Genomic DNA, 23,887 nt, shown 5'->3' on the forward strand with positions numbered 1-23,887 from the left:
CAGAAACATCTCTGCTTTGGCATGTGCGTGTACTTTATCAGGAAAACCATTATGAACTTGGAGACCATCTCACGAATTTTCTCTGTTCCCCAGCAAGTACAGAGAAGCCTGCTTGCTCTCCCAAACAGTCTTTCATCTTCTCTTGTCATTGTCCTGTTCTCCAACAGCGGCCTACACAATTGTAGGTCATAGAGGAGCATCACATTCCCTTCCTTACATTCTGGAAGTTGATTCCATAACACTAATGATCTGAGGTGAATGATTCTCAAAATGCGTCTCTCTTGGGATGATGGGGGACCCCAGAGGAAAAGGGTTGATTGAAGCGGGGGAGTGGGGGAACCACGGTCTCCTGTCTTTCTAAGTCTTCATCAGTCACCTCTCCAGCCACGCTGGCTCCAAGAGTCTGGTGTGACACACTGCATGACTAATCCATGCCTCTGGATATGGTACCTGTGATTAGGCACCCCGCAGGGCTGATTGAATGAATAATCAACTCCGGCGAGAGCAGGATTTCTCAATCTGCCATTCACACTTGGGTGATAATAACGGCAGCTGCCATTTTTTGGGAATTTGACGGCATATTGTTTAGTCCTATGGAGACGATGCTATTATCATTATTCTCTCTTTTTCCTAGACGAGGAAAAGGAAATTAAGATAAGTTAAATAACTCGGTCATGGTTATAGAGCTAATAAGTGCCAGAGATGGACCCACTTTGTTTTACTCCAGAGTTCTTATTCATAACCCTTAGTTTCTACCACCCTCATGAAGATAATCTATTCTTAAAATTCAAACAATGGAATCATGAGCTTTCTTTGGATTTTTTTGGCCTTGTGTGTTTCAATCTGTTTTTAGAAAATTGGCTTCGGGTAGCACCCAGGTGGCTCAGTCGGTTAAGGACCCAGCTCTTGAATTCAGCTCAGGGCATGAATTCAGGGTCGTGAGATCAAGCCCCGTGTTGGGCTCCATGCTGAGCATGGAACCTGCTTAAGATTCCTTGTCACTTTCCCTCTGGTCCTCCACCAGCCCCCTCCACAACGGCTTGCACACTCTCTTTCTCTCTCCCTGTCTCTCTCTCTCAAAAATAAATAAATAGATTAAATTTGTAAAAAGGAAATTGGCTTCTTTATTTGCGTAAGTCAAAGACAAAAATGTATTCAGTATTTCAGAAATAAGTAATATTCTCAAGACACTTGATTACAAAGAGGAAGACCTAAAAGCAGTTGGGTTGGGTTTGGAAGAACATGCTAGAAATAGTCTGTAAGAATCAAGAACAGGACGAATCCCAGGGGAAGGATTTGGCTACAATTAGAGATCAGCAATTTGAAAAGAAAAGGAAATGGTGGGGTGCCTGAGGGGCTCAGTCAGTTAAGCATCCCGCTCTTGGGCTCAGTTCACGATCTCAGGGTTGCGAGATTGAGTCCTGAGTCAGTACGGAACCTGCTTGAGATTCTCTCTCTCCATCTTACTTTGCCCCTTTCCTGTTTGTTCTCCCTCTTTCTCTTTCTCTCTCTCTCTCTCTCCAAAATAAATAAATGAATCTTTAAAAGAAAGAAAGAAAAGAAGTGTTGCTGATCCTTTAAAAATAAGTCCTTCTGTGGGACGCATAGGTGGCTCAGTTGGTTAAGCAGCTGCCTTCGGCTCAGGTCATGATCCCAGCATCCTGGGATCGAGTCCCACATCCGGCTCCTTGCTCAGCAGGGAGCCTGCTTCTCCCTCTGCCTCTGCCTGCCACTCTGTCTGCCTGTGCGCACTCTCTCTGACAAATAAATAAATAAAATATTAAAAAAAAAAAAAAAGTCCTTCTGCGAATGTGAATCTGAATCTGACCAGGGTTTCTTTGTCTTTAGACTTGAAGTACAAGGAATTTCTGTTGGTCGGCGGCTAGTTTCAACATTCCAAAGTTTCTACACCTGCAGACTTACCCAGGCACACAGCATCCATGCTCTGTGGTACTTCTCAGCCTCCTACATGTCTAATGAGAATCTTCTGTCCAGAGTTCATCACACCCAAACCAACATTTCTTTTTTTTTTTTTTTTTAAAGATTTTATTTATTTATTTGACAGAGGGAAATCACAAGTAGTCGGAGAGGCAGGCAGAGAGAGAGAGAGGGAAGCAGGCTCCCTGCTGAGCAGAGAGCCCGATGTGGGACTCGATCCCAGGACCCTGAGATCATGACCCGAGCCGAAGGCAGCGGCTTAACCCACTGAGCCACCCAGGCGCCCCCAAACCAACATTTCCATTTATACTGTCTCTCAAGTTTGGTGGACACTGTTCATGGTCATCACATTCTGATCTGTGATTTTGTTGTTCCTCTCTGGCTCTCTCACTGTGTGTCCGCATTTCTCTCTAGCATCCCTTCCCACCTTCCTTATTCTCCACCTGCAGCCTCCTCTCCAATCCCACAAAATCATCTACTTTCCCCCCATCCTTACTTTCTACTCTGAAAATGCAAGAAAACTGGTAACTGGACCATGGTGACCTTGGACCTCATCTCTGCCTTCAAATGGAAAACATGAACTATAACCCAGAAGTTTCAGAAAGAGGTTCAGGGCTCATAGCCTTCCAGGTAGCTAATACCTTGAAAGAATGGGAAATATACCAGAATTTACTCTTTATCCCTAATTTTCTGTATTGTTCCAGTCTTGATTTCCCTTTCTTAAAATGCAGAAATTCTTTCTTAGTGCATGGGAGGACCCTCTTTTTAAGATCATTTTTAGAGGGCGCTCTCTGCTCTCACCTCTATGACCAGCATAAAGATGACAACAAAACACATTTTTATGGCACTTGTTAGGTTGGAGATGGAATTCACTTGGCACTTTTTTTTGTATGGTAAAAACATTAAATTTACCTTCTTAACAGATGATGAGTGAGCAATTCAGGAACGTTGACTAGATTCACGTTGTTTGTTGGGCAAGAGAGTTCCAGAACCTTTTCATCTTGCAAAATTGAAGCTCTGTACCTATTAAATGACTCCCCTTTTCCTTCTCTGCCCCCTTCGCCCCTGAAAACCACCACTTTACACTTCTTGTTTCTAGGATTTGAGGCCTCTCAGATAAGTGGAATGGTACAGTGTTTGTCTTTTTATCGGAGGCTTACTTCACTTTGCATCATGCCCTCAAGGTCCATTGGTACCATAGCTGTGATCGGACTTCCTTCCTTCATAAGGCTGGGTGGGTGGCGCTCCTGTTTTGAGGGCCCATCCCGTGCAAGGCCCGCCACCAGCCTTGATATAATTTATAAGCAGTGTTCCCCCATCAGCTATAGGGCTGGTAGGCAATTAGAAGCTACAGAAAATGGTTCATATGAAGACGTATAAAATGGTTCTCAATAAATACAAACAGCAGGAGACCATATCTTTTTTTTTTTTTAAGATTTTATTTATTTATTTGGCAGAGAGAGATCACAAATAGGCAGAGAGGCAGGCGGGGGGGGGGGGCAGGCTCCCTGCTGAGCAGAGAGCCTGATGCAGGGCTTGATCCCAGGACCCTGAGATCATGACCTGAGCCGAAGGCAGAGGCCTAACCCACTGAGCCACCCAGGCACCCCCCAAATCCTTTTGCAAATTCAGAAGAAGCATCATAAAGGAGGAGGGATGTCAAACTTAAAGAAGAATCCCATTTTGAAGGTCACAGAGGGGAAAGGAGGTTGTGATACGGGAGGCAGAGTTCATGGAGGTTCCTGACAAGAGTCACAGTATGTTCAGGAACTAGCCAACAGCCCAGCTTGGCAGAGGGGCAGGATTCGTGGGGAGAGGTCATCAAAGGTCAGGCCAGCCGTGGGTTGAAGGGGAACTGTCGAGAGCCTTGAATGCCACAGTGAAGGATTTAACTTTAGAGGAGGAGTGGGTACATTTTGTGGACCTTTAGCAACAGTGGCTTAATTTCCACCCAGCTTGTCTCCTTGATGCTCTTGTGGATTTGAGGGACAGCGATGTTGGGGGCTGGATGCATGCTAGAAATATAAAGGAAATGGGGGCATGGCCATTGTCAACTGGAAATTGCAAAGGACACCAAGCTGCTGCCCTTGGTTCTTCTCTTGGATGTTGTGTCAGAGTCCTGGGGGCAGTTGCCTGAGAGTGGGGATGGTGTCAGCCCTGGTCCCTGCTGTGTCCTCAGCTAGCACGGAGCAGCCCCAGCAGGAGGGTTTGTGAGCGCAAGACCCCCCACTCTGGCAGAGGCATTGAAGGAGGAGCTCGGTAATCACCGGTGTTTGTAGCAGGATACTTGTGCTCAGGTTCAGAGTTGTGCTGGAAACGAAATCAGATCCTCATGCTCTGGAGAGCTTGAAAGAGCCCTGATACCCAGAGGGAAACAGAACATGACCCCCCCCTTATTAGAGTAACAGAACATGACCGTCATGCATCAGTCATACTTGTGGTGCAGACCGGGGTGTCGGAGAGCGTGCTAGGAAGGTCAAGGGAAAATGGCGATGCCCTTGGAGTCCGCCAGGTGCCAGCAGTTAGACCACCCGCCGCCATCCCCGCAAATGTAAGATCCAGGAGCGCGTCCTCCAACACCGAAGAAGGGTCGTGCATCAGGCAGATGCAAGACTGGAGATGAATTGCAACCATCCTTTTCCCCACTTTGTGATATCTAAGGATCCGGCTTGAATTTACTCATTTCACCCTGAATGTTCTACCTCTTCCTAGCTCCATAAGGTCTATGTCATATTTCACTTTTTTAAAGATATTGTTTATTTGACAGAGACAGAGCATGAGCTGGGGGAGGGGCAGAGGCAGAGGGAGAAGCAAATTCCCGCTGAGCAGGGAGCCCGATGATGCAGGAATCGATCCTGGGACCCCCCTGGGGTCATGACCTGAGCCGAAGGCAGATGCTTAACCACCTGAGCCACCCAGGCACCCCAATGTAGTATTTCATTTTATATCATCTAAATTAACTACTTTCAGACAGCCTCGATCTGTCCCTTGGCCCAGTAGTCTGAGATCAGACGAGTATGTTCATTCTTCCCTCCCTGGCTCCGTGACACTGCCCGGACTCTCCCAGCCTTCCCACGGATAGTCACAGCCATCCTCCTGGTGGTCATCGTTGGGTCTAAGCTTCTTGCAGCTGTCCATCTCTAGAACCTTCTCCCCGTCCTTTGTGTTTGTCTTGCAGAAGCCTAGGTTCCACAGCTCAGTTATCCGTCTGTTGAACGCTGCTCCCCTCCCCCGGCCTCCCTGGGGGCAGTCGCGCTCATCCTCCTCACTTCAAAGTTAAACCCCATAATGTGCTTCTGTGCAGATGATTTATCATCTCTAACAAAACGCTGATCTCAACGGGCGTTTGTTGTCAGGATATGGGGACACCTAGAGTTGTGACTCCTGAAGAGCACTTTCCTACCATGAATAATGTGTAATTTTACTTCCAAAAAAAAAAAAATTTAACTGCATGCCCCACAAAGATGACAGGTGACCCAGTGGTGTCCCTACCCGCTGTCCAGCATCCCCGTTCCCGTGAGGCATGTCCCTCTCTCCTTGTTGTCGTCATCTGCCCAGATAGTCTTTGGAAGGGGGTAATTTTAAAACAAAACTTTTCGTTGTGGAAAGTGACTCAGAAACGAAGTTAGGTGCTGCTGACGTGTGCACTCTCCTGGGCCTCAGTTGCAGGATTCTGGAAGGTCTCAGGACGGTCTCATCGATTTCCACGTGCCGGCCTGGCTCGGGGGGAGCAAAGCCAGTTTAGGGCATGGAACGCAAGTCACTTCTTTGTTACTCGTTTCCGTCCGCACCGTCCCTCTTAACACAAGGGGTCGATCGACCCATCTGGCCTTTTCCAGGCATCAGACCAGCAAACTGAGAATCCCCGGGACGGTCTGAAGGAATTGACAGAACTCATGTGAGCGCCTGTGTTTGCAGCCAGGCGGAATCTGGTTCCGGGCTTTGGACTGTTGTTTAAGTTCTAAGTACGCCTCCTAGAGGTTCCTTACGTTCTCGGGTGGCATGCTGGCATCTGTCAAAGGAGATCAGAGATGCTAACCCACCGAAACGAGGTGGCAAATGGCTGAGAAGCTGTTGCAGCACCTCTGCTCATTAAGACACTAAGTGCTGTTTTCACTGACAAGTGCTCAGATTACAAATGGGCTTCGAAGGCGGGTGCGAATGCAAAAAGGTAGAGGGAGGAGAGAGGCCAAGGGGTGTGTGCCTCAGTCCAGACTACTTCTATTAGGGACTGCAGTCTTATGGCACAAGAATGGACTAGAGAAGTAATCTGGAGTTTTCCTTCCCTTGTCTGAAGTCATAAGCCAGAGCTGTGTCATGTTTGGGTTTTATGGCTCTGTGACACTCACAGTTTGCGTTTATTTTCCTTGTTCTCTGGAACGGGTTGTTTCTGCTTTTGCCACTCAATCAATATGAGACAGTTTTATGAATATACTGCATCTCGATCAGTCTGGCTGCAGAGGGACTCATGCATTTCACAAGCAGAGAGCTGTGTGGCTCCCCCATTCCCAGGACTAGCCATGGTCATCATTATAGATGCAAGAGGTAGAGCGTGTCCTCCAGCAATCTATAAATACCTCGCATCCCATAGACACAAGGCTATTTTATTCAGTGGGGTGCTGTCGAGTCAAAGGAGATGTTTTTGAATCCCTGGATTTTTAGGGGTTAAAGAGTCTGAATCCCCAAAACAGATTCACTGGCTTTCTCAAGCCATGGAACAGCCGAGAATCTAGGTTCTGTCCTTCCCAGTCCTGGGTTCTTTTCCACTAGCCCTCCATGCTGATGCAGGGTGCCACGCTTTAGAAGAATGCCCCAAAATATGGGTGGCCTCGTCTTTTTCTCTTCCAGCAGCACTTTGCTGCAAGCAAGGAAGGCTGCCGAGACCGTCCCCGGGAAGCTGTCTTTCCCGTTATTGCATTCGCTTTCAGCCGGTTTTTCACCTCCTCACCTAGAACCACCGCAGACTAAACCACCGGCACTCCCATCCGCTGTCTTGGCTTCTCGCGTCCCGCCCCAGACAGGAAGCATCAGGCTAGGGATGCTCACAGGGGCCGCAAGAGTCCCGGGAGTAACCGGCCAGAGGGATGTCGTGCTGGGCCGATTGCAAAACGTGTCCACGTCCTCTTGTCTGACCCTCATGACAGCCTGTGGCAGAGGCTGAGAATATATTAATTTTCTGGATCCGTGAAGACTCCCATTTGTTGAGGTCCTTTTGCACATCAAGGAATCAAGAGCTAAACTGGCGGGATTTTGTACTCAGGCCCTCCACTGACCTGTTTGGGGACTTCATAAAATTATAAAAAGGTGCCCTTTGGGAGAATGAGTCACAGAAGCCTGCCCCTTCTTCTGGGATGACTCAGGCTCCTGCCAGGACAAACCAGAGACTGGATTTCAGCCCACTGGTCCCCATGGAGAAGCTGTGTAGATATTAATCCATTTACTTCTCATAACAGACCTGTAAAGTGGGTTATACTCCCTTTCTACAGATGAGCAAACTGAGGCTCAGGAAGGTTAATATCATAAGCCAAGTGATAGAGCTTCTTGGTCTCAGAACTGGGATTAAACCCCAGCTCTTGTGAGATCTAACCCAACAGTGATTTCACAGGCGTCATCCTGCAACAGAGGCCCCCCGCAGGCCCTGCTCAGCCCTCAGAGAGCAAGCACCAGAGCTGAATCTCCTCCAGAAGGCCCTGGGCACTGGTCATTTTGCACGAGGGAGCGGCCTCTTCACCAAGGAGTGGCCCTGGGAGGATAGCTTCTCAGAGTCGATGGTGCAGGGCTCCCTGGGGTCTTGGTCAAGAGGCACATTCTCTTTCAGAAGGCCTGGGCTGGGGTGCCTGGGTGGCTCAGTGGGTTAAAGCACTCTGCCAGGGTCCTAGGATCAATCGGGCTCTCTGCTTAGCGGGGAGCCTGCTTCCACCTCTCTCTGCCTGCCTCTCTGCCTACTTGTGATCTCTGTCTGTCAAATTAATTAATTAATTAATTAATAAAATCTTAAAAAAAAAAAGGCCTGGGCTGGGCCCTGGGATTCTGCATTTCTGACACACTCCCAAGAGGCTCTGGGGCGGCTGGTCCTCGGACCACACTTGGATTAGCAGAACCTTAGGGGAGGAGAAAGTGGTCATTAAGTCCTGCCTCTTCCCATGGCTCTGAAGACATGATGAGAAAGAAATCAGCAGCTGCTTACGAAGCATATACTGTGTGCAGGGCCCAGCTCCTTGTTAACGAACAGAAGGGGAACAGCTGCACCCAGTGTCATAAAGTTAAGGGATCACTTACACCTACTGTGGATAAAAACCGGGAACAAGTCAAGAGAAATGAAATGGATTAGATCAACGGTATATGTGATGCTGTTGACAAAGGGAAGTACAGGGCCGGTGAGAGCCCAATGGTGGCCCCTTCACCTTGGGGAGGATGGACGGGCTTCCTAAGGAAGTCATTCCCATGGTGATGACAATGACCGCAACCAGAAATACAGCTGCCGTCCATTGATAACTGAGTGCCAGGCACAGTGCCACACAGTGTATGCACTTTGTCTTCCGTGCTTTGTGTGCTAGGCCTGTACGTGTTCATTCATCCCCATTTCACAGATTGGAAAACAGAACATCAAAGAGATCAGGCAGTTGCTGTTGCCAATGGAGCTGCGTGAGTGTGTGATTTCAGGGTTCCTGTTCTGCGTTTAGCAGGACAGACTCTGGTAATGATCTTGTGCCACTTAACCCGGTAATGACATGGGGCACTTTCTCAGCGTGGTCTCCACCAAGGGCACAGTGATCTGGGAGCTTCTCTATGACACAGGCTCCTGGACCCCGTCGTAAGCCTCCTGAATCTAAATTTCTCAGATGGAGGATCAGGACTTTGCCTCTCCAGACCTCCCTGATGAGGCTGGTTGGTGAGAACTTGGCACCTTGGAGAGAAACGGTAGGGACCTGCCATCCATTCCCAATCCATTCGTCTCCATCTGTCGTCCTTGTTACAAAAATGTCCGTGCCTCGTTAAGTGGAAATGACTATTGTGTGTATGTTTCCTTGTTTGCTTAATACATGCATACAGCACGCATAGGACATAGGAAAATCAGCAAGAAGGAAACAAGAGGGCTCTAATGCACGGAATCAAGTCATCAGGAAAAGCTAAACATCTGATTAAGTATTTATTACTTGAGACGAAATTGTGAAAAAAGGCTCTTTAGGCAAACTTGTCTGAAATGTTCTTAAAGTATTCTAAGGCAAATAAAGCAGAAAAAAGAAATTCACCCACAAGGATAGAAGAAATCTTTTCATGCACAAAGTGTGCATCCATAAGTGATTTTTATAAATATAAAATTAAATTGGAAACGCCATTAGACAAATTGGTTTTAAGACAAGTCCCTTAATTGCAGATGTTAGATTTAGGCAAAGGTAGTCATTAGGTGAATAGACCTTAGATGGTGTAGCTTTGTAAATTGGTTTCCTGAAAATTAGTGTTTTAGTTTTTATATGTGGGGGGCATAGAAATAGAACTTGGGAATCCATGCCACTGACCACTCAGGGCGGACGTGGGCTCAGGGGCTGGGTGGAACCAAGGCATCGTATCTCCTCCTTGGGCAGCGTTTTACTCCAAGCAGGTTGGCACCCCCAGATCCGTGATTGCCCCCCATTCTTTCCTCTTACCCCTGAGTATGGTGAGCACCTGGGAAGCATATAAAATCCAAATGCCTGGCCCCAACACTGTCCTTCAGTAGGTCAGAGGTGAAGGCCAGGAATACAAACAAGCAAGCATTGGGGGGCTGTCATAGGTTGTCCAAGAACTCTCTTAAGAATTAGTGCTTTGGGGGGCGCCTGGGTGGCTCAGTGGGTTAAGCCACTGCCTTCGGCTCAGGTCATGATCTCGGGGTCCTGGGATCGAGTCCCGCATTGGGCTCTCTGCTCAGCAGGGATCCTGCTTCCCTCTCTCTCTCTGCCTGCCTCTCCATCTACTAAAAAAAAAAAAAAAAAAAAAAAAAAAAGAATTAGTGCTTTGGGGGGGTGCCTGGGTGGCTCAGTGGGTTAAAGCTTCTGCCTTCGGCTCAGGTCATGACCCCAGGTCCTGGGATCGAGCCCCACATCAGGCTCTCCGCTTGGCAGGGAGCCTGCTTCCCTCTCTCTCTCTGCCTGCCTCTCTGCCTACTTGTGATCTTTCTTCTGTCAAATAAATAAATAAATCTTTAAAAAAAAATTAGCGCTCTTGTGACACCTGGGTGGTTCAGTCAGGTGAGCATCTGACTCCTGATTTCAGCACAGATCTTAGTCTCAGGGTCGTGAGTTCAGTCCTGCATCATTGGGCTCTGTGCTAGATGAGGCATCTACTTAAAAAAAAGAAAAAAGGAATTAACGCTTTTTTTTGTTTTGTTTTCAGAGAACAGGACAAGAGTAAGAGGTTGAATGGTTTTCAGGCATGACTTTTAAAAGACACAAATGTGGGACGCCTGAGTGGTTCAGTCGTTAAGCTTCTGCCTTCAGCTCAGGTCATGGTCCCAGGATCCTGGGATCGAGCCCCGAGTCAGGCTCCCTACTTAGCCGGGAAGCCTGCTTCTTCCTACCCCCAGCTGGTGTTCCCTTTCTTGCTGTCTGTCTGTCTGCCTCTCTCTCTCTCTCTCTCTCTCTCTCTGTCAAATAAATAAATAAAATCTTTAAAAAAGAAAAAAAGACACAAAGCTGGCGTCCGCCCGCCATCCTGTATAGAATCCCTGGAGACGGGGCTGTCTGCATCGGTCTGAGGCTAATGCACTCCTGGGGTTGAGAACCAGGAGCCTGCAGGATTCTGGGCTTTGCTGTGCTCCACTCTGGGCACCCAGTAGGGAGGGCAGAAGCGGGCGTAGGAGGGGCCACCCAAATGCAGCTGGCCTTGACCAGGAGCAGGAAAGGCTGCAAGGGGGAGTCAGTCTTTAGTTGCGCTTTGAAGAGTGAATGCAATTCTGATTATCGGGAAGGGAGGGTGTTGAAGGGGGCCAGTGTGACAAAGGCCATGAGAAAGGAGCATGGTTACTGGGAAACCCAGTGAGGAAGCCGGTCTGCCCAGAGTGACCAGGGAGATGCAGGGTGGAGGCACCGGCCGGCGCTGGGAGGGGCTAGATGGCCCACAGCCCTGCCAGGCAGGGAGTGCTTGGGGGACCTCCAGCATGACAAGTGCTGGAGGAAGATGTCTGGTACAGGGCGCAGATGGATTAGAAGGGAGGACCGTGTTACCCACCCTACAAGAGGAGATGAGGTCCCAGACTGGTACTCAAGGGGGCAGAGAAGACAGAAGTTTGCAAAGGACAAAGATAAAGTGACAAACTCGGAATGGCAGACGGGGTAGAGAGGGCTCCACATCTGTTATGATCAATCACTTGGTATTAAGATATCATAAAGATATAAAAATAGACACTGAGCATTACTAAAGATCTGGGCTGCCTAGACTCCCCTCCTTTGTCTACCATGTTGGAAAAAGGCAGGGATTACAGACCTAATTCGCAGAAAGCCAGTAATTCCACATTTTAACCTTTTCCCCAATTTCCTTCCTTTTTACCAAATCTACTGAGCTTAAGACTATTTTAAGTAATTCATCTTCATTTCCTACTCCTATGTAATTGATGACCATATACAGTGAAACAACTAGAAAAGAAACACAGGCAGAAAAAGAGAAAGGGGTCCTCTAGAACCCCAGTATCTTTTTTCTCAAGCAATGAAAGTAACCATGTCCATTAATTTGGTCATTACCTCCTTGCCTGTTTCAGTAGAATCTCTAGTGTCCTCTTGGCCATTTTCCTAGCAAAGAAACCAAGTACACTTTGCTGCAGAAATGGTGGCAGGAAGCATGTTGGTTGAGTGTGTGCAGGAAGGTGTAGCTTAGCAAGATGGTAGAACCCAAGGTCCTCACTGTTCCTTCCGAGGGAAATGGTTCCATGCTGCCCTCTTGGCTCTGTTTCCTCCTGTCCAAGCGACTGAGCACCTACCTGCCTTAGATAGAACACAAAGGAAGGAATAACGTGTAAACGTTCCTGGATAGAAACCCTTAACACATCCAGACACATTGCATTTGCTAGGGTTGTGCAAAGCCTTCCAAGGGCCAAGGGAGTGGACCCTTCAGTAGCAGGAAGTGGACACAGGGGGTGGGTTTCTGCCCCTTGGTCACCTTCAAGAGAGCACCATTGGTCATGCACCTGAACATGGTTAGATTACCTTGTGTCCTGTGCATGGGGGATGGTGACAAACGGGATGATTGTAGAGGGACGTTAGGGAGCCCTGTGGTTGACACCGGTTGGCGTTCTGGCATTGGTGGGCAAGCCGATCAGGCCCCCTGGAATGATTGGGCTTCCGTGTTTTTCTGCTGTAGGAGCCATAATTCAGTGTCCACACACCCCCAGCTGCATAGTCCTAATTTTCATTTTATGTCATGTCCCTTAGAGAGGTAGGAGAGCATCTATTTCTGGGGGAAGGTGCGAATTCATCCCACCACGGAGTGTCAGAAGGTCAGCTCTTTCCCTAACCATGTGCTGTGGGAGCGGGGCACTGTACAGGATGCTAAGTATAGAGTGACACGCAATTTGAGGTCCTGGTTCTCCAGCAGAGGGCAGACAGCTGTGCAACCAGGAGGTGCCATTCGGTCCTCAGAGCCCAGGGGCATTGCATCATCCGCAAAAGTGAGATGATACTATGTCTACACACCAGGGTCGTTGTGAGGATCGAAGTGAAAAGCATTTAGCATCTGGCACGGGGTTAGGGGCGGCTAGAGTGCTGTCCGCCATCACTGTTGCCCCCACTGCTGTGGGCACCAACCCACCTCACACCCACAGGAGGCCCACTGGGTGCGGAATGGAAGGAGCAATGTGAGAACCCAGGAGGGCTTCTCGGAGGAGGTCATTTTTGAGTTGCATTTTGAGGGGAGAGGAGGAATGGGCCTGGAAAACAAAACAGAGAGGAATACTCCAAATGGAGGAGGGAAGGCTGCAGAGGCCCAGGGGTGTGGGAACGTCAGGTAGTTTGGGGAACACAGAAGTTCTGGAGGGAAGGAGAGGCCTCGCCCGCGCACCTCTCAGGTTTCTCTCTGAGGCAGGAACAGCGTTCTGCTGAGGGAGGGGAGCCTTGAGGAGACCAGGGAAGACCGCGGCAGCCCATGCGGAGAGTGTGAGGGACAACGGCCACCCCGTGGGATTTAGGGGAGGGTGGAGACTGAATTGGGGGGGGCAGCAAATAAGGAAAATGGAGACTCTGATCTAAGGCTTTTCAGATAGGCTAGCAGGAGTTCAGGAGGTAAAGTGTGGCCATAGAGAGCTAACCAGCACGCGGACCTTGGATGGTGCGTCAGGAAGATGGGATTTATTTCTAGGCCATCAGTGGGGTTTAAACGAAGGTGGGACAGCAGATTGGTGCCCTTGGGACGTCGCTTTGGTAGAACTGAGGGGAAATGAAACTGGAGAAGGCCACACTTGAAGCAGATAGATGGAGAAAAGTCTAAGTCCTCAAGGAGCAGGACACAGAACCTGTGGTCCTCCCCATGTGGACACCAGGTGTGAAGGGGAGAGTGCTCTGACGCGGCCGTCCAACCTTCCCCACCCCTGCTGTGACCCCTCCTGGCCAAGCTTCTCCCAGGCCAGCCTGCAGCCCACAGGACTGAACCTTGCCCCCCACCGGTGCTAGATCATTTTCCAGGAATTTGCAAGGTTGTCCCAAAGATGGCCCGAGAACTGGTCTGTCCTGCAGCTCCCCTGAGTTTGAGCATCTCTGGGAAGCTTCAGAGCCAGTGTCCTGAGACCTAGGGGTGCTGGGTGCGTGGAGGTCGCACCAGGGCCTAGGAGTACTTGTTGGAGCCTTTCTACGGTTTGAACAGCCCAACTGTGGCTGCCACGTGAGTGGGCCAACCAGTCCCGCCACCGAGCTCAGATCTCACAGAGGTCCTGTGTGGACAGGGGGAGATGAGCGACACAGCACACAGACACAGAAGCCTTGCCTCCACGTGGGGCATCCAAGCCCGCTGTGTGACTGCGGGTCCTCATAAAGCATCATGCTCAGGTGACTGGGGAGGGCATTAAGGCTAGCACCAGGGACGTCACTTGTGGAGGTTCACTCTGTTTATGGATCTGAAGTAGGACTGGCTTCTAGTCCCGTGCCTGTTAGAGTGTGCCAGCGGAGACGATATTTTCACAGGACAGTGACAAAGCTGTAGACATCATGGTGTACCCTAGAACAGGTCTCCCGAAGTTCCATGGGCTACCATGGACAGAAGGATGTGCTGTGTTCGTTCCCCCTTCCTGCTGCCGGTGAGCCTTAGTTAGCCTGACAGCTATGTGACAGACGTCGCTAATGCCTGCCTGGGTCCCCAAGGCCCGCTTTCAGCAGGAGATAAGAGTCCCTGTGTGCTCATTGAGTAGCACCTACCCCACTGGTGTCTTCAGTCGGTGCATTTCATCTCCGGGCCCACGTCCGTGCCCACAGTCCCAGGGTGGGCGCCCGTGCAATGGTCCAGGCTTCTGCCCGTGCCCCCAAACTCATGGCTGCCTCTCGCCCTCCTTTTGCTACAGATCCTGGCGCCCCTGTGAAATTGCCTTGTCTGCCAGTGAAACTGTCACCGCCGCTACCTCCAAAGAAAGTCATGATCTGCATGCCTGTCGGGGGGCCAGACCTCTCCCTGGCGTCCTATGCCGCCCAGAAGAGCGGCCAGCAGAGTGGGGCCCAGCACCACCACACGGTCCTGCCATCCCAGATCCAACACCAGCTGCAGTATGGCAGTCTCGGCCCGCACCTCCCCTCCACCACCGGCTCCCTCCCCATGCACCCCTCCGGCTGCAGGATGATCGAGGAGCTGAACAAAACGCTGGCCATGACCATGCAGAGGCTGGAAAGGTACTTGGTGGGGGAGGGGAGGGGCCTCGGCTGGGGGGCGTGGTTTGGGGATCTGACCTGGCTCAGGAATGCCAAGACCAGGCAGGGTAAGGGCTCATACTCGCTAGGGGAAAAGTTCGAAAAGTAAAATCAGACCAAACACTGAATGTCAAGGAAAGTGTGGAAGAAAAAAAAAGTAGTGTTGCCTATTGCCAAACTATAGAACAATCACATTTATCAAAAAGAAAAAGTAACACATAGTATACACACATGTACTATATAAATAGCATAATATGTATAAATGTACTAATATGTGTGAATATATTAATATATTTAATATAGATTTTAATTATAAATATTTGATATAAATTAAGTACTTGATATAAGTATATTAATATACATATTTACACGTAAGTGTATCTAAACACATAAATTTATATAAAGAATAACATGTGTGTTTTATATATAACATATAGGCTTCTATAAGTCTTAACGGTTTTTGAAAGCTTATACATGTAATTATTAATAGTGGTTACCCCCCAGGTGAGGAGATGGGAGAGAAATTCTTTTATATTTCATACTGCTTTTTTACTTCATGTGTATTGTTTTTATGATACAAAAAGGCAGGGCTCCGGGGTGGCTCAGTGGGTCAAGTGTCCAACTCTTGATCTCGTCTCAAGTCAGGCTCTCAGGGTCGTGAGATGGAGCCCCAAATAGGGCTCTGCGCTCAGCGGGAGTCAGCTTGAGATTCTCCCCTCCCTCTCCGCTCCCCCTCCCCCTGCTCAGGCCTGTGCTCGCTCTTGCAAAGAAAGGAAAAAGGCAATTTGGATGTAAATAAGAAAAGAGGAGAGTCCTGGAAAAGCAGTGGGATGGGCGAAGTGGAAGGCAAGCCCTTGTTCTTGCTGATGAAGGACGCGGAGGGCTGGAGCCTTATTACTGAGCCATTAGTGTGTAGCCACACCTGACACAGCCCCTTCTTCAACCAGAATCCCCTCCAGTAGCCCTGCTGGGAGATCTGGAAAGAGGACCCGAAGGACTCAGTCTGAATTGTTCATGCCTCTGCATGTGTGCAAATACCACCCCACTCCTCCCGGATTTCCCAGTGTGATTCCAAGGCATGTTGCTTGCCCTAATGGCCTAGCATAACAGGAAGTGGTGCAATCCGCCGACCGTGCAAGATGTGTCTGAGCTTGGGACCCCGAGTGCCTGTCCCGGAGTAATGACAGCTGTTAGCTGGGTCCTGCCAGTGGGAAAGTTGCAGTCCGGGGGAGCCTGCTGGGCACCAGGCAGAGAGCCAGAGGCAGGATGGACAGGGTCAGGAGCTTTCTGTGATCGTTTCCCGACTCTCAGCCAACGACTCTGTGTTTGGGCTCTAAGTGATTCCAAGGGAAGTAGCTGTTGCTAGGATTCTGACTTGATCACGCGTTAATATCCACCCTTGCTGGAAAAAGCTTTCTTTGGCCCCTTGGCATCCTTCTTAACTACTGCTACCGTTGATAAAGAAAGTAGTCATTTTAAATGTGGATGGTACTTTTTAGTCTTTGATATATCTTCATTATCATCTTAATCCTCACGTGACCTAGGGAGACTGAGTAAGTAGAAAAACTAAGAAAGGCAAAGTTAGTTCCCCAATGCCAGCTTCACGAGAGGGCTCTGCAGACGGCTTGTTGCCCACCTGTAACCTTATCGGTACAGAAACTGAGGCCAAGTTTTTAGATGCTTTTATAGCGATTTGACAGTATGATTTTATGTCTGTTGAATCTGATAATAAAAAGGGTTTCATTTTTTAAGTTTTTTATATTTTACAAAAGCATCAGTTTGTGATAGATTGAAAATTAAAATAGATAAATACACGGACCAGCCAGCCAACAAAATGGGTCCTTCCTCAGAGACGCTTTGAAAAGCACCGCCCTAGGTAGTAAGTCAAGGGGTCATGTCCTCAGACCTGGGGCTTCCTCCTGAAGACAGCTCACAGTCCGCCTGATTCCCATTCTCCATACCCGCTGTCTGCCTAGTAAGTCTTTGTATCTCCCAGGAGCTTTAATCAATTGAAAAAAATCCTCAAGGGAGCATGGTAGTTGCTAAATGTGTTTCTACTAAAATAAGCCATTTTAAAAGGTTCAGTGGGAAGTCCTAACCGACAGGGGACACACCGTTCTTCAGTTCAGGAATTTCTGTGTATATTTGTAGAATATTTCAGCCGCGTGTCGACCAGAGGGTAGGTTTGTTGGACCTAAACCAGGTCGGGTTCTTTACTGAAATGAATCAGAGAGAACAGGTGAGATTATGGGAAGGGGGGCCAGGAAGGGAAAGAGCCTGCTGTTGGCAGCTGGGCCAAGGCCATCCCCTGTGCTTCTTGTCACCCTCGGGCTCTCACTCCCTCCTGTCTCCCTCCCTCCCACCTTAGGTCAAGGACAGGGTTGTTCTGATAGACCAGCCAGGACGTAGGGAGTTAACGTGGACATCACTCCAACAAGATCACCCTCCAGAGAGAGAGAGAGAGAGAGGTCTCTTCTTCCCAAACAAATAAAGATGGAGAGATTTTTTCTGAGCGTCCCTAGGACTTCCAGGAGTCCTGGACAGATCTGAAGCAATGGGGGGGTCACAGGCCACCTCTCACCAGCTCAGGCTCTGCCACTGTCTTTCTGTCTTTGGTGACGCTACCCTTCTTTCAGCTGCCTCCAAATGCCCCTGTTGCCTGAACATGATTTCATTCTTGGTCTCACCAAGCTTAACACAGAAAAAAGAATCCTTTCTCTCTTCTGGCAATTTCCAGTGTCCCCTAAAAAACACGGCAAGTGGGAAGAAACATTCCCGAGCGCTTAGGTGAGCCGGCCACGAAGCCCCCGAGGTCTAATGGAATGTCACCTGCCGGCCTTGGTGCATTCCTGCGGTCGGCTCCTGATGAAACACTGTTAAGTCCCGTGAAAACCAGATGAAGAATTAAGGAGCATTAATGCCGGGCTTTGGGCCATAAATCTGAACAAATAGACCTGTTATGGAAGGGGCCATAGACAGTATCCGGGCAAGCAGCCTGCTGCCTGTTGCATCCTTCCTCACTATTTGCCTTCCCCTCCCTGCACCAGCAGGAGCCTCCCAAGGCCCCCAGAGAGACCACCCCCTTGTCAGGAAGGTCTGATCATCACCGGGTTTCTTATAGTAAGTTACAAGTTTTACTTCTCCTGACTCAGAGCCCTTCCGTTCTATTTCTAGTCTTCCTTTCCTGTGAAAAGTTTCCATATTGTCAAAGGTCTCTACTGGTGGCTTTATTAAGGGCTTCGCTCTCTCTTCCAAGTTCATCATAATAACCATTTATCGAGATGGTCTGTAGACTCATTACCATCTTGCTCACGTTCTCCCAAGGACACTCAATCTGTTCTGATTTGTGTGAACATGTTCTTTATTTTTTTTTTAAATTTAAGGTTTACTTAGTTAACATACCAGGCAATGTTGGTTTCAGGAGTAGAACTCAGTGATTCATAAGTAGGTACAACACCCAGGGCTCATCGCAACGAGTGCCCTCCTCACTGCCCATCCCCCACGCCCTTCCCTCCATCAACCTCTGTTTGTTCTCCATCATTCAGAGTCTCCTATGGTTTGTTTTCCTCTCTTCCTCCCCTCCCCTTTCCCATATGTTCCTCTATTTTCTTAAACTTTCTTAAACTTCACGCATAAATGAGGTCATAAGGTATTTGTCTTTCCCTGACTTCACTCAGCCAACGTCATGCCCTCTAGCTCCATCCATGTTGTTGCAAATAGCAAGGTGGCCTCTTTGATGGCCGAGGAATAGTCCACCGTAGATACACTCCACCTCTTCTTTATCCCCTCCTTAGTCGGCGGACATTTGGGTCCTCGCCACAGTTCGACTGTCGTTGATAATGATGCTGTAGACAGAAGCAAGTTCTTAACCACTGCTCTAACCTGGGCTTCCTCCACGACGCAACAATGCGACATGTTCCATCATAACACGTTACATGTTACTGACATGGTCACGCACAGCGTTGGCTCACCACTTGTGGGGGAGGGGTGCAGGAGGAGGGAGCTAGAGATGAAGTTGAAGCAAACTGGAGGAGTGCCGTATGGATCCAAAGTCGCGGGACGGCCCCCGGCAGGACAGCCACCTGGAGGGGACCCCTGCATCACGGGGTTCCACAGTCAAACTGCCAGGATGTCAGCCAAAGGCACCACTTCTTTTTGCCTTCGATTCCTCATCTGTAAACCAGGGGGAATGACCCCGCCACCAGCCTCATTAGGGTTGTTTGCGAAGAACAAGTGTCTTCTTTCGTCCAAATCCACCATCTTATCACATGGCACGCAGTGAAAATGTCCAAGAAACCATGGTGAATGTTCCACCAGATTATATAAAAATCCACCCCCGTGCCCCTGAAAGTACGGTACAAATAGGTTCGATTCTGTCTTAGCGAAGATTTTGTTTGTATCCGTTTCCTGAAATGACATGGTCTTCATTTGTCTCTTTCCCTCATGATTCATGTCTTTTTTGAAAGTGACATTTTCTCATTTCAGGTATCATGCAATTTCTAATACCTGCAGTAAGCTCTGTGATCTAATTGACATAAATCTTGGGATTCAGACTTAAAATCCTAATCAGCCACTAATTTTCTTTCTCATCTTAGTTCATCCGTTCCCTGTGCTCCGGCTTCCCTGTTGGTAAAAGGAAGATGGGGTCTGTATCCCTGTTGACCCTGAAGGAATTTGGGGAAGATTTTTGAGGGAATACACTTTAAAGGAGTCCCTCTTAGTTAAGGAAAAGGGAAATTCATCCTTCTGGTCCCTCAGTCCAGAAATCTTGCGGTCGCCCTTGGCACCCTTCTTTCTCTGGCACCTCATGTCTGAGGGGTTGGCAGATCCTGTTAGGTCTACACGGAGAATGTGTCTCAGTGATGAGCCACTTCCCACCCAGTGGTCTGACCCCATTGACCCTGCTGCCTGGTCTCCTGCCTCCACTCCTGCCCTTTAATCAGACAGACGACACGTAACAAAAGCCAGGTCTTGACAGCCTTCGTCTGCTAGGACCGCCACAGCACAGTACCACAGGCTGGGCAGCCTAAACCGCAGGAATTTATGTTCTCACAGCTGTGGAGGCTCGAATCCAAGATCTGACTGTCAGCAGGAATGGTTTCCTCTGAGGCCTCTCTCCTTGGCTTGTAGACAACCCACTTCTCCCTGGGTCCTCTCGTGGTCTTCCCTCTGTGTGTGTCTGTGTCCTAATCTCCTGCTTTTAAAAAATCACCATTTAGTTAGAACCCCACCCCCAACGACCTCATCTTTCTCAGTCGCTCCTTTAAAGACACTGTCGGGGCGCCTGGGTGGCTCAGCCTGTTAAGTGGTTGCCTTCCGCTCAGGTCATGATCCCAGGGTCCTGGGATCGAGTCCCGCATCAGGCTCCCTGCTCAGTGAGGAACCTGCTTCTCCCTCCCCCACTCTTGTGTTCCCTCTCTCGCTATCTCTCTCTCTCTCTGTCAAATAAATAAATTCTTTTTCTTAAAAATAAAAATAAAAAAATAAAGACCCTGTCTCCAGAGGCTGTCCCATTGCGAGGTACTGGGATTAGGAATCAAACACATGAATTTTGAGGGGGACGCGATAACCCATAATAATGTCTGTGCCCGGAATGCTTCTTTGGCCTTCCAGCCCGCTTACGAGTGAAAAGCAAAGAAGGCCAGCATGGCACGGACCCCTGTCATCAACCTGACTTGTTCTCCGTGCTGCCCACCCTCACGCACCACAAAGGCCTCTCGCTGTTCTCGCCGCCTTGGATGTGCCAGGTGCCCTCAGACAAAGGGCCTTTGTGCTGACTGTTCCCTCGCTCTAGACTGTTCTTCCCTCACACACACTCAGGGCTCCCTCCCGCACCTCCCTGGGGTCTGTACTCAGTTGTCCCCTCCTCAGGGAGACCCTCCCTGATCTCCATAGTTAACATTATAATCCTTCTCCCGACACAGCGTGTTCTCCAGCCCCCACCCCTTTATTCTTTTTGGAGCTTTTTCCCCACCTAACAGCCCATATTGATGGCTTTTCATTTTGCTTATTGCTCTTCTCACTTAATAGAATATACCGTCCACAGAGGTGAGAACTGTTTGGTTCAGGCTTGTATGCTGAGCACCTAGAATGGGGCTTGGCTTACAGTCCCAATAGATGCTTAATAAATGTCGGAGTGAATAAACCACCATGTGAGTGAATGAACGGACGAACAAATGAATGAACGTAGAGTCCTGGGTAGCCACTATGGTTAGGTTCTTAATTTACTCCCTGACGAAAATATTTAGAGTGAACCTGATTGATGGTCTTTGTCCCTGTTGAACTTTGCGTTCTCGCAACACACGCGTTGTATAAATATTAATGATGGTGGCAAAAACGTGTCTTTAACCCTTTGTATTTTTCTCATGATCCTGACATGTCGAACACTCCCTGTCTGGGATGCACTCTCCTCTCCTCTGCCACGCACTCCATCTTCGTTTGCAGAGCAAAATTCTACTTGTTTTTCAAGAAATACCATGTCCTCCTTGACCCCTTCTCAGATCCCCAGGGGAAGGTCTCCCTCCTTCTGGGCTGTGTCTGTCTACACACACTGGCCCCATGTTGTGTGTATGTATATTTTCTCTTAGATGGGGGCGGGGACCAGCCTTGTCTTCCCATTCAACCCCTCGCTCCATCCTGGATGGGACCTGTCATGTAGCAAATACTCAGTAAACATTTATTAAACGAATGTTATTAAGCTCTTCTGAGCTTCAAATAGAAAGGTATTTCTTTTTAAGATTTTATTTATTTATTTGAGAGAGAGAGAGAGCGAGCATGAGAAGTGGGAGGGTCAGAGGGAGAAGCAGATTCCCTGCTGAGCAGGGAGCCCGATGTGGGACTCGATCCCGGGACTCCAGGACCATGACCTGAGCCGAAGGAAGTTGCTTAACCAACTGAGCCACCCAGGCGTCCCTAGAAAGGTATTTCAATCTAACGTTTCATATTTCCTTAGAAATTCCCTTAACTGTAGAATCAAGCTTTAGTCGTGGGTACGCTCCCCAGCCGGTTGTTGAGCTGTGTGAATTCTGTTTTTATAGATATTAGAAAAAAGGAAAAATGTCTTCCTTTAAAGTTGCACATCGATCTTTGCTTATCACCCTGAGTAATAGCAGACTTGAGTTTAAGATCCTGTAATGTTGATGATGAACTCTACCCCCTGAAGTTCGTTGTACCTTCATTTAATTCTCTGACACCATATTCGTTGTAGACGATAAAATGGGGGAAGTGACCATCCTTGGCTCTCCTAGCAAACTAGGGAGGTGTAGGGTTTCATATTGGATCATCCAACTGTCTCCAGTATCCTCCAGCTAAGACTAAAAGTTAACTTCCAGAATTTTAGGAATTTACAGAGATCTGAAAAATAAGCACAAGTAGGTGAAAGGTGGGTGAGGGGGGCGTCCTGACTAGCGTATTAGCATGGAAGGAGTAATTGAAATCTCTGCATTGGAACTAAAAAAGCAAAAAAATCCACATTTTGTTCCCATTATTCCTCATGTATATCAATAATTGATATATATAATTGATATATCAATATATTGATATATAATTGATATTTTAATTGATATATAACGTATTATTAGCCCCAGAGGTACAGGTCTGTAAATCGCCAGGTTTACACACTTAACAGCACTCACCATAGCACATACCCTCCCCAATGTCCATAACCCAGCCACCCAATAATTGGTGTTCTTTTTTATTTATTTATTTATTTATTTATTTGACAGAGAGAGATCACAGTAGACAGAGAGGCAGGCAGAGAGAGAGAGAGAGGGAAGCAGGCTCCCGCTGAGCAGAGAGCCGGATGTGGGACTCGATCCCAGGACCCTGAGATCATGACCTGAGCCGAAGGCAGAGGTTTAACCCACTGAGCCACCCAGGCGCCCCTGATGTTCTTTTTTTTCTTTTTTTTTTAAGATTTTATATATTTATTTGATAGAGATCACAAGTAGACAGAGAGGCAGGCAGAGAAAGAGAGGGAAGCAGGCTCCCTGCTGAGCAGAGAGCCCGATGCGGGACTCGATCCCAGGACCCCAAGATCATGACCTGAGCCGAAGACAGCGGCTTAACCCACTGAGCCACCCAGGTGCCCCCAATAATTGATGTTCTTAATACCATTTTATTTTTCATCCACTTAGTTTTGGTTTAGGAAATTTTAAGAAGCAGACATTGAGCTCTACAGAGAATGCATTTGCTCACTACACATGGGTCTCAAAGTGGACAGATCTCTGATAAATTCACTATTCCTCTACCATTTCCTACCCCTGAGTCCCTCAAGAGCTAGAACAGAAAAGTTCTGACACTTAAAAAGGAAGGTACCTGTGTTTCCTTAGCATCTGTAAGATCAGTCAGCAATTTTTTACTGAGTGCCTTTCCTGGACCAGGCTGTGTGCTTGACCCTGGGGATACAGCAGTGAACCAGGTTTGGAGGGCTCCTGCCCCAGGGATGCAGACTCTGCCGGCAGCATACGCTGGGGGAGTCAGGGCGGGAGGACGGCATACAGTAGGGGGTCAGCTCGGTAGGTGGGATTCAGGGTGGGCTTCTCTGGAGAGCTGCATCTCAGCTGAAATTCAGATGATGGGGATGACCAGATGAAGGGGGAGAAGGGAAATGAGCAAACATTCTAGGCAGATGTGAGGAAGGAGTAATAGACTGTCTCCAAATGGTTGGTGAGATTTTTATGAAAAGGCAGGAAGCTGGTAGTCACTCCCCAAGTCTGTAGAAAACCAATCATTGAGAATGAGAGAAATAACACAAAATTGTAATCCGACATACAGAAGGAGAGGGTCCTGGAGGTCTTTGAGGCGGCTAGGCTAACAGCTGGCTCAGATGTTTCACTTGTGTGTTTCATAAAGGAAAACCAACAGGGGAGATCGTCCGTTCAGGACCTGTCCAACTCAGTAACCTCGTGCGAGATAGGTTGAAGTAGGTTGTTAACTCGACTGTGACTGTTTCTGGAAATAGAATAGTTTTTCCTCTTCCGGGATATTAGTCGTACATCTGTGTTAACAAATCCAGACCAGTGATGGTCAACCAGATGCAGGAAAGTTTCCAAAACCAACTTGAACTCTTTGTAATATTTACTGAATACTGC

At 48.4% G+C, this 23,887-nt stretch overlaps 1 protein-coding gene across 9 annotated transcripts in view; it reads left to right on the forward strand.

The window, feature by feature from the left end:
• The window catches only part of PHACTR1 (phosphatase and actin regulator 1), a 551,546-nt gene that overhangs the window by 471,852 nt on the left and 55,807 nt on the right, over window positions 1-23,887 (forward strand). For all 9 annotated transcript variants that reach the window (XM_044259016.1, XM_044259034.1, XM_044259025.1 and 6 more), the window contains one exon: window positions 14,456-14,777. In XM_044259016.1, the coding sequence (XP_044114951.1) occupies window positions 14,456-14,777 (322 nt within the window). The remainder of the gene's footprint in view (window positions 1-14,455; window positions 14,778-23,887) is intronic.

The sequence above is a fragment of the Neovison vison genome, chromosome 1, assembly GCF_020171115.1.
Source record: "Neovison vison isolate M4711 chromosome 1, ASM_NN_V1, whole genome shotgun sequence".
NCBI lineage: Eukaryota > Metazoa > Chordata > Mammalia > Carnivora > Mustelidae > Neogale > Neogale vison.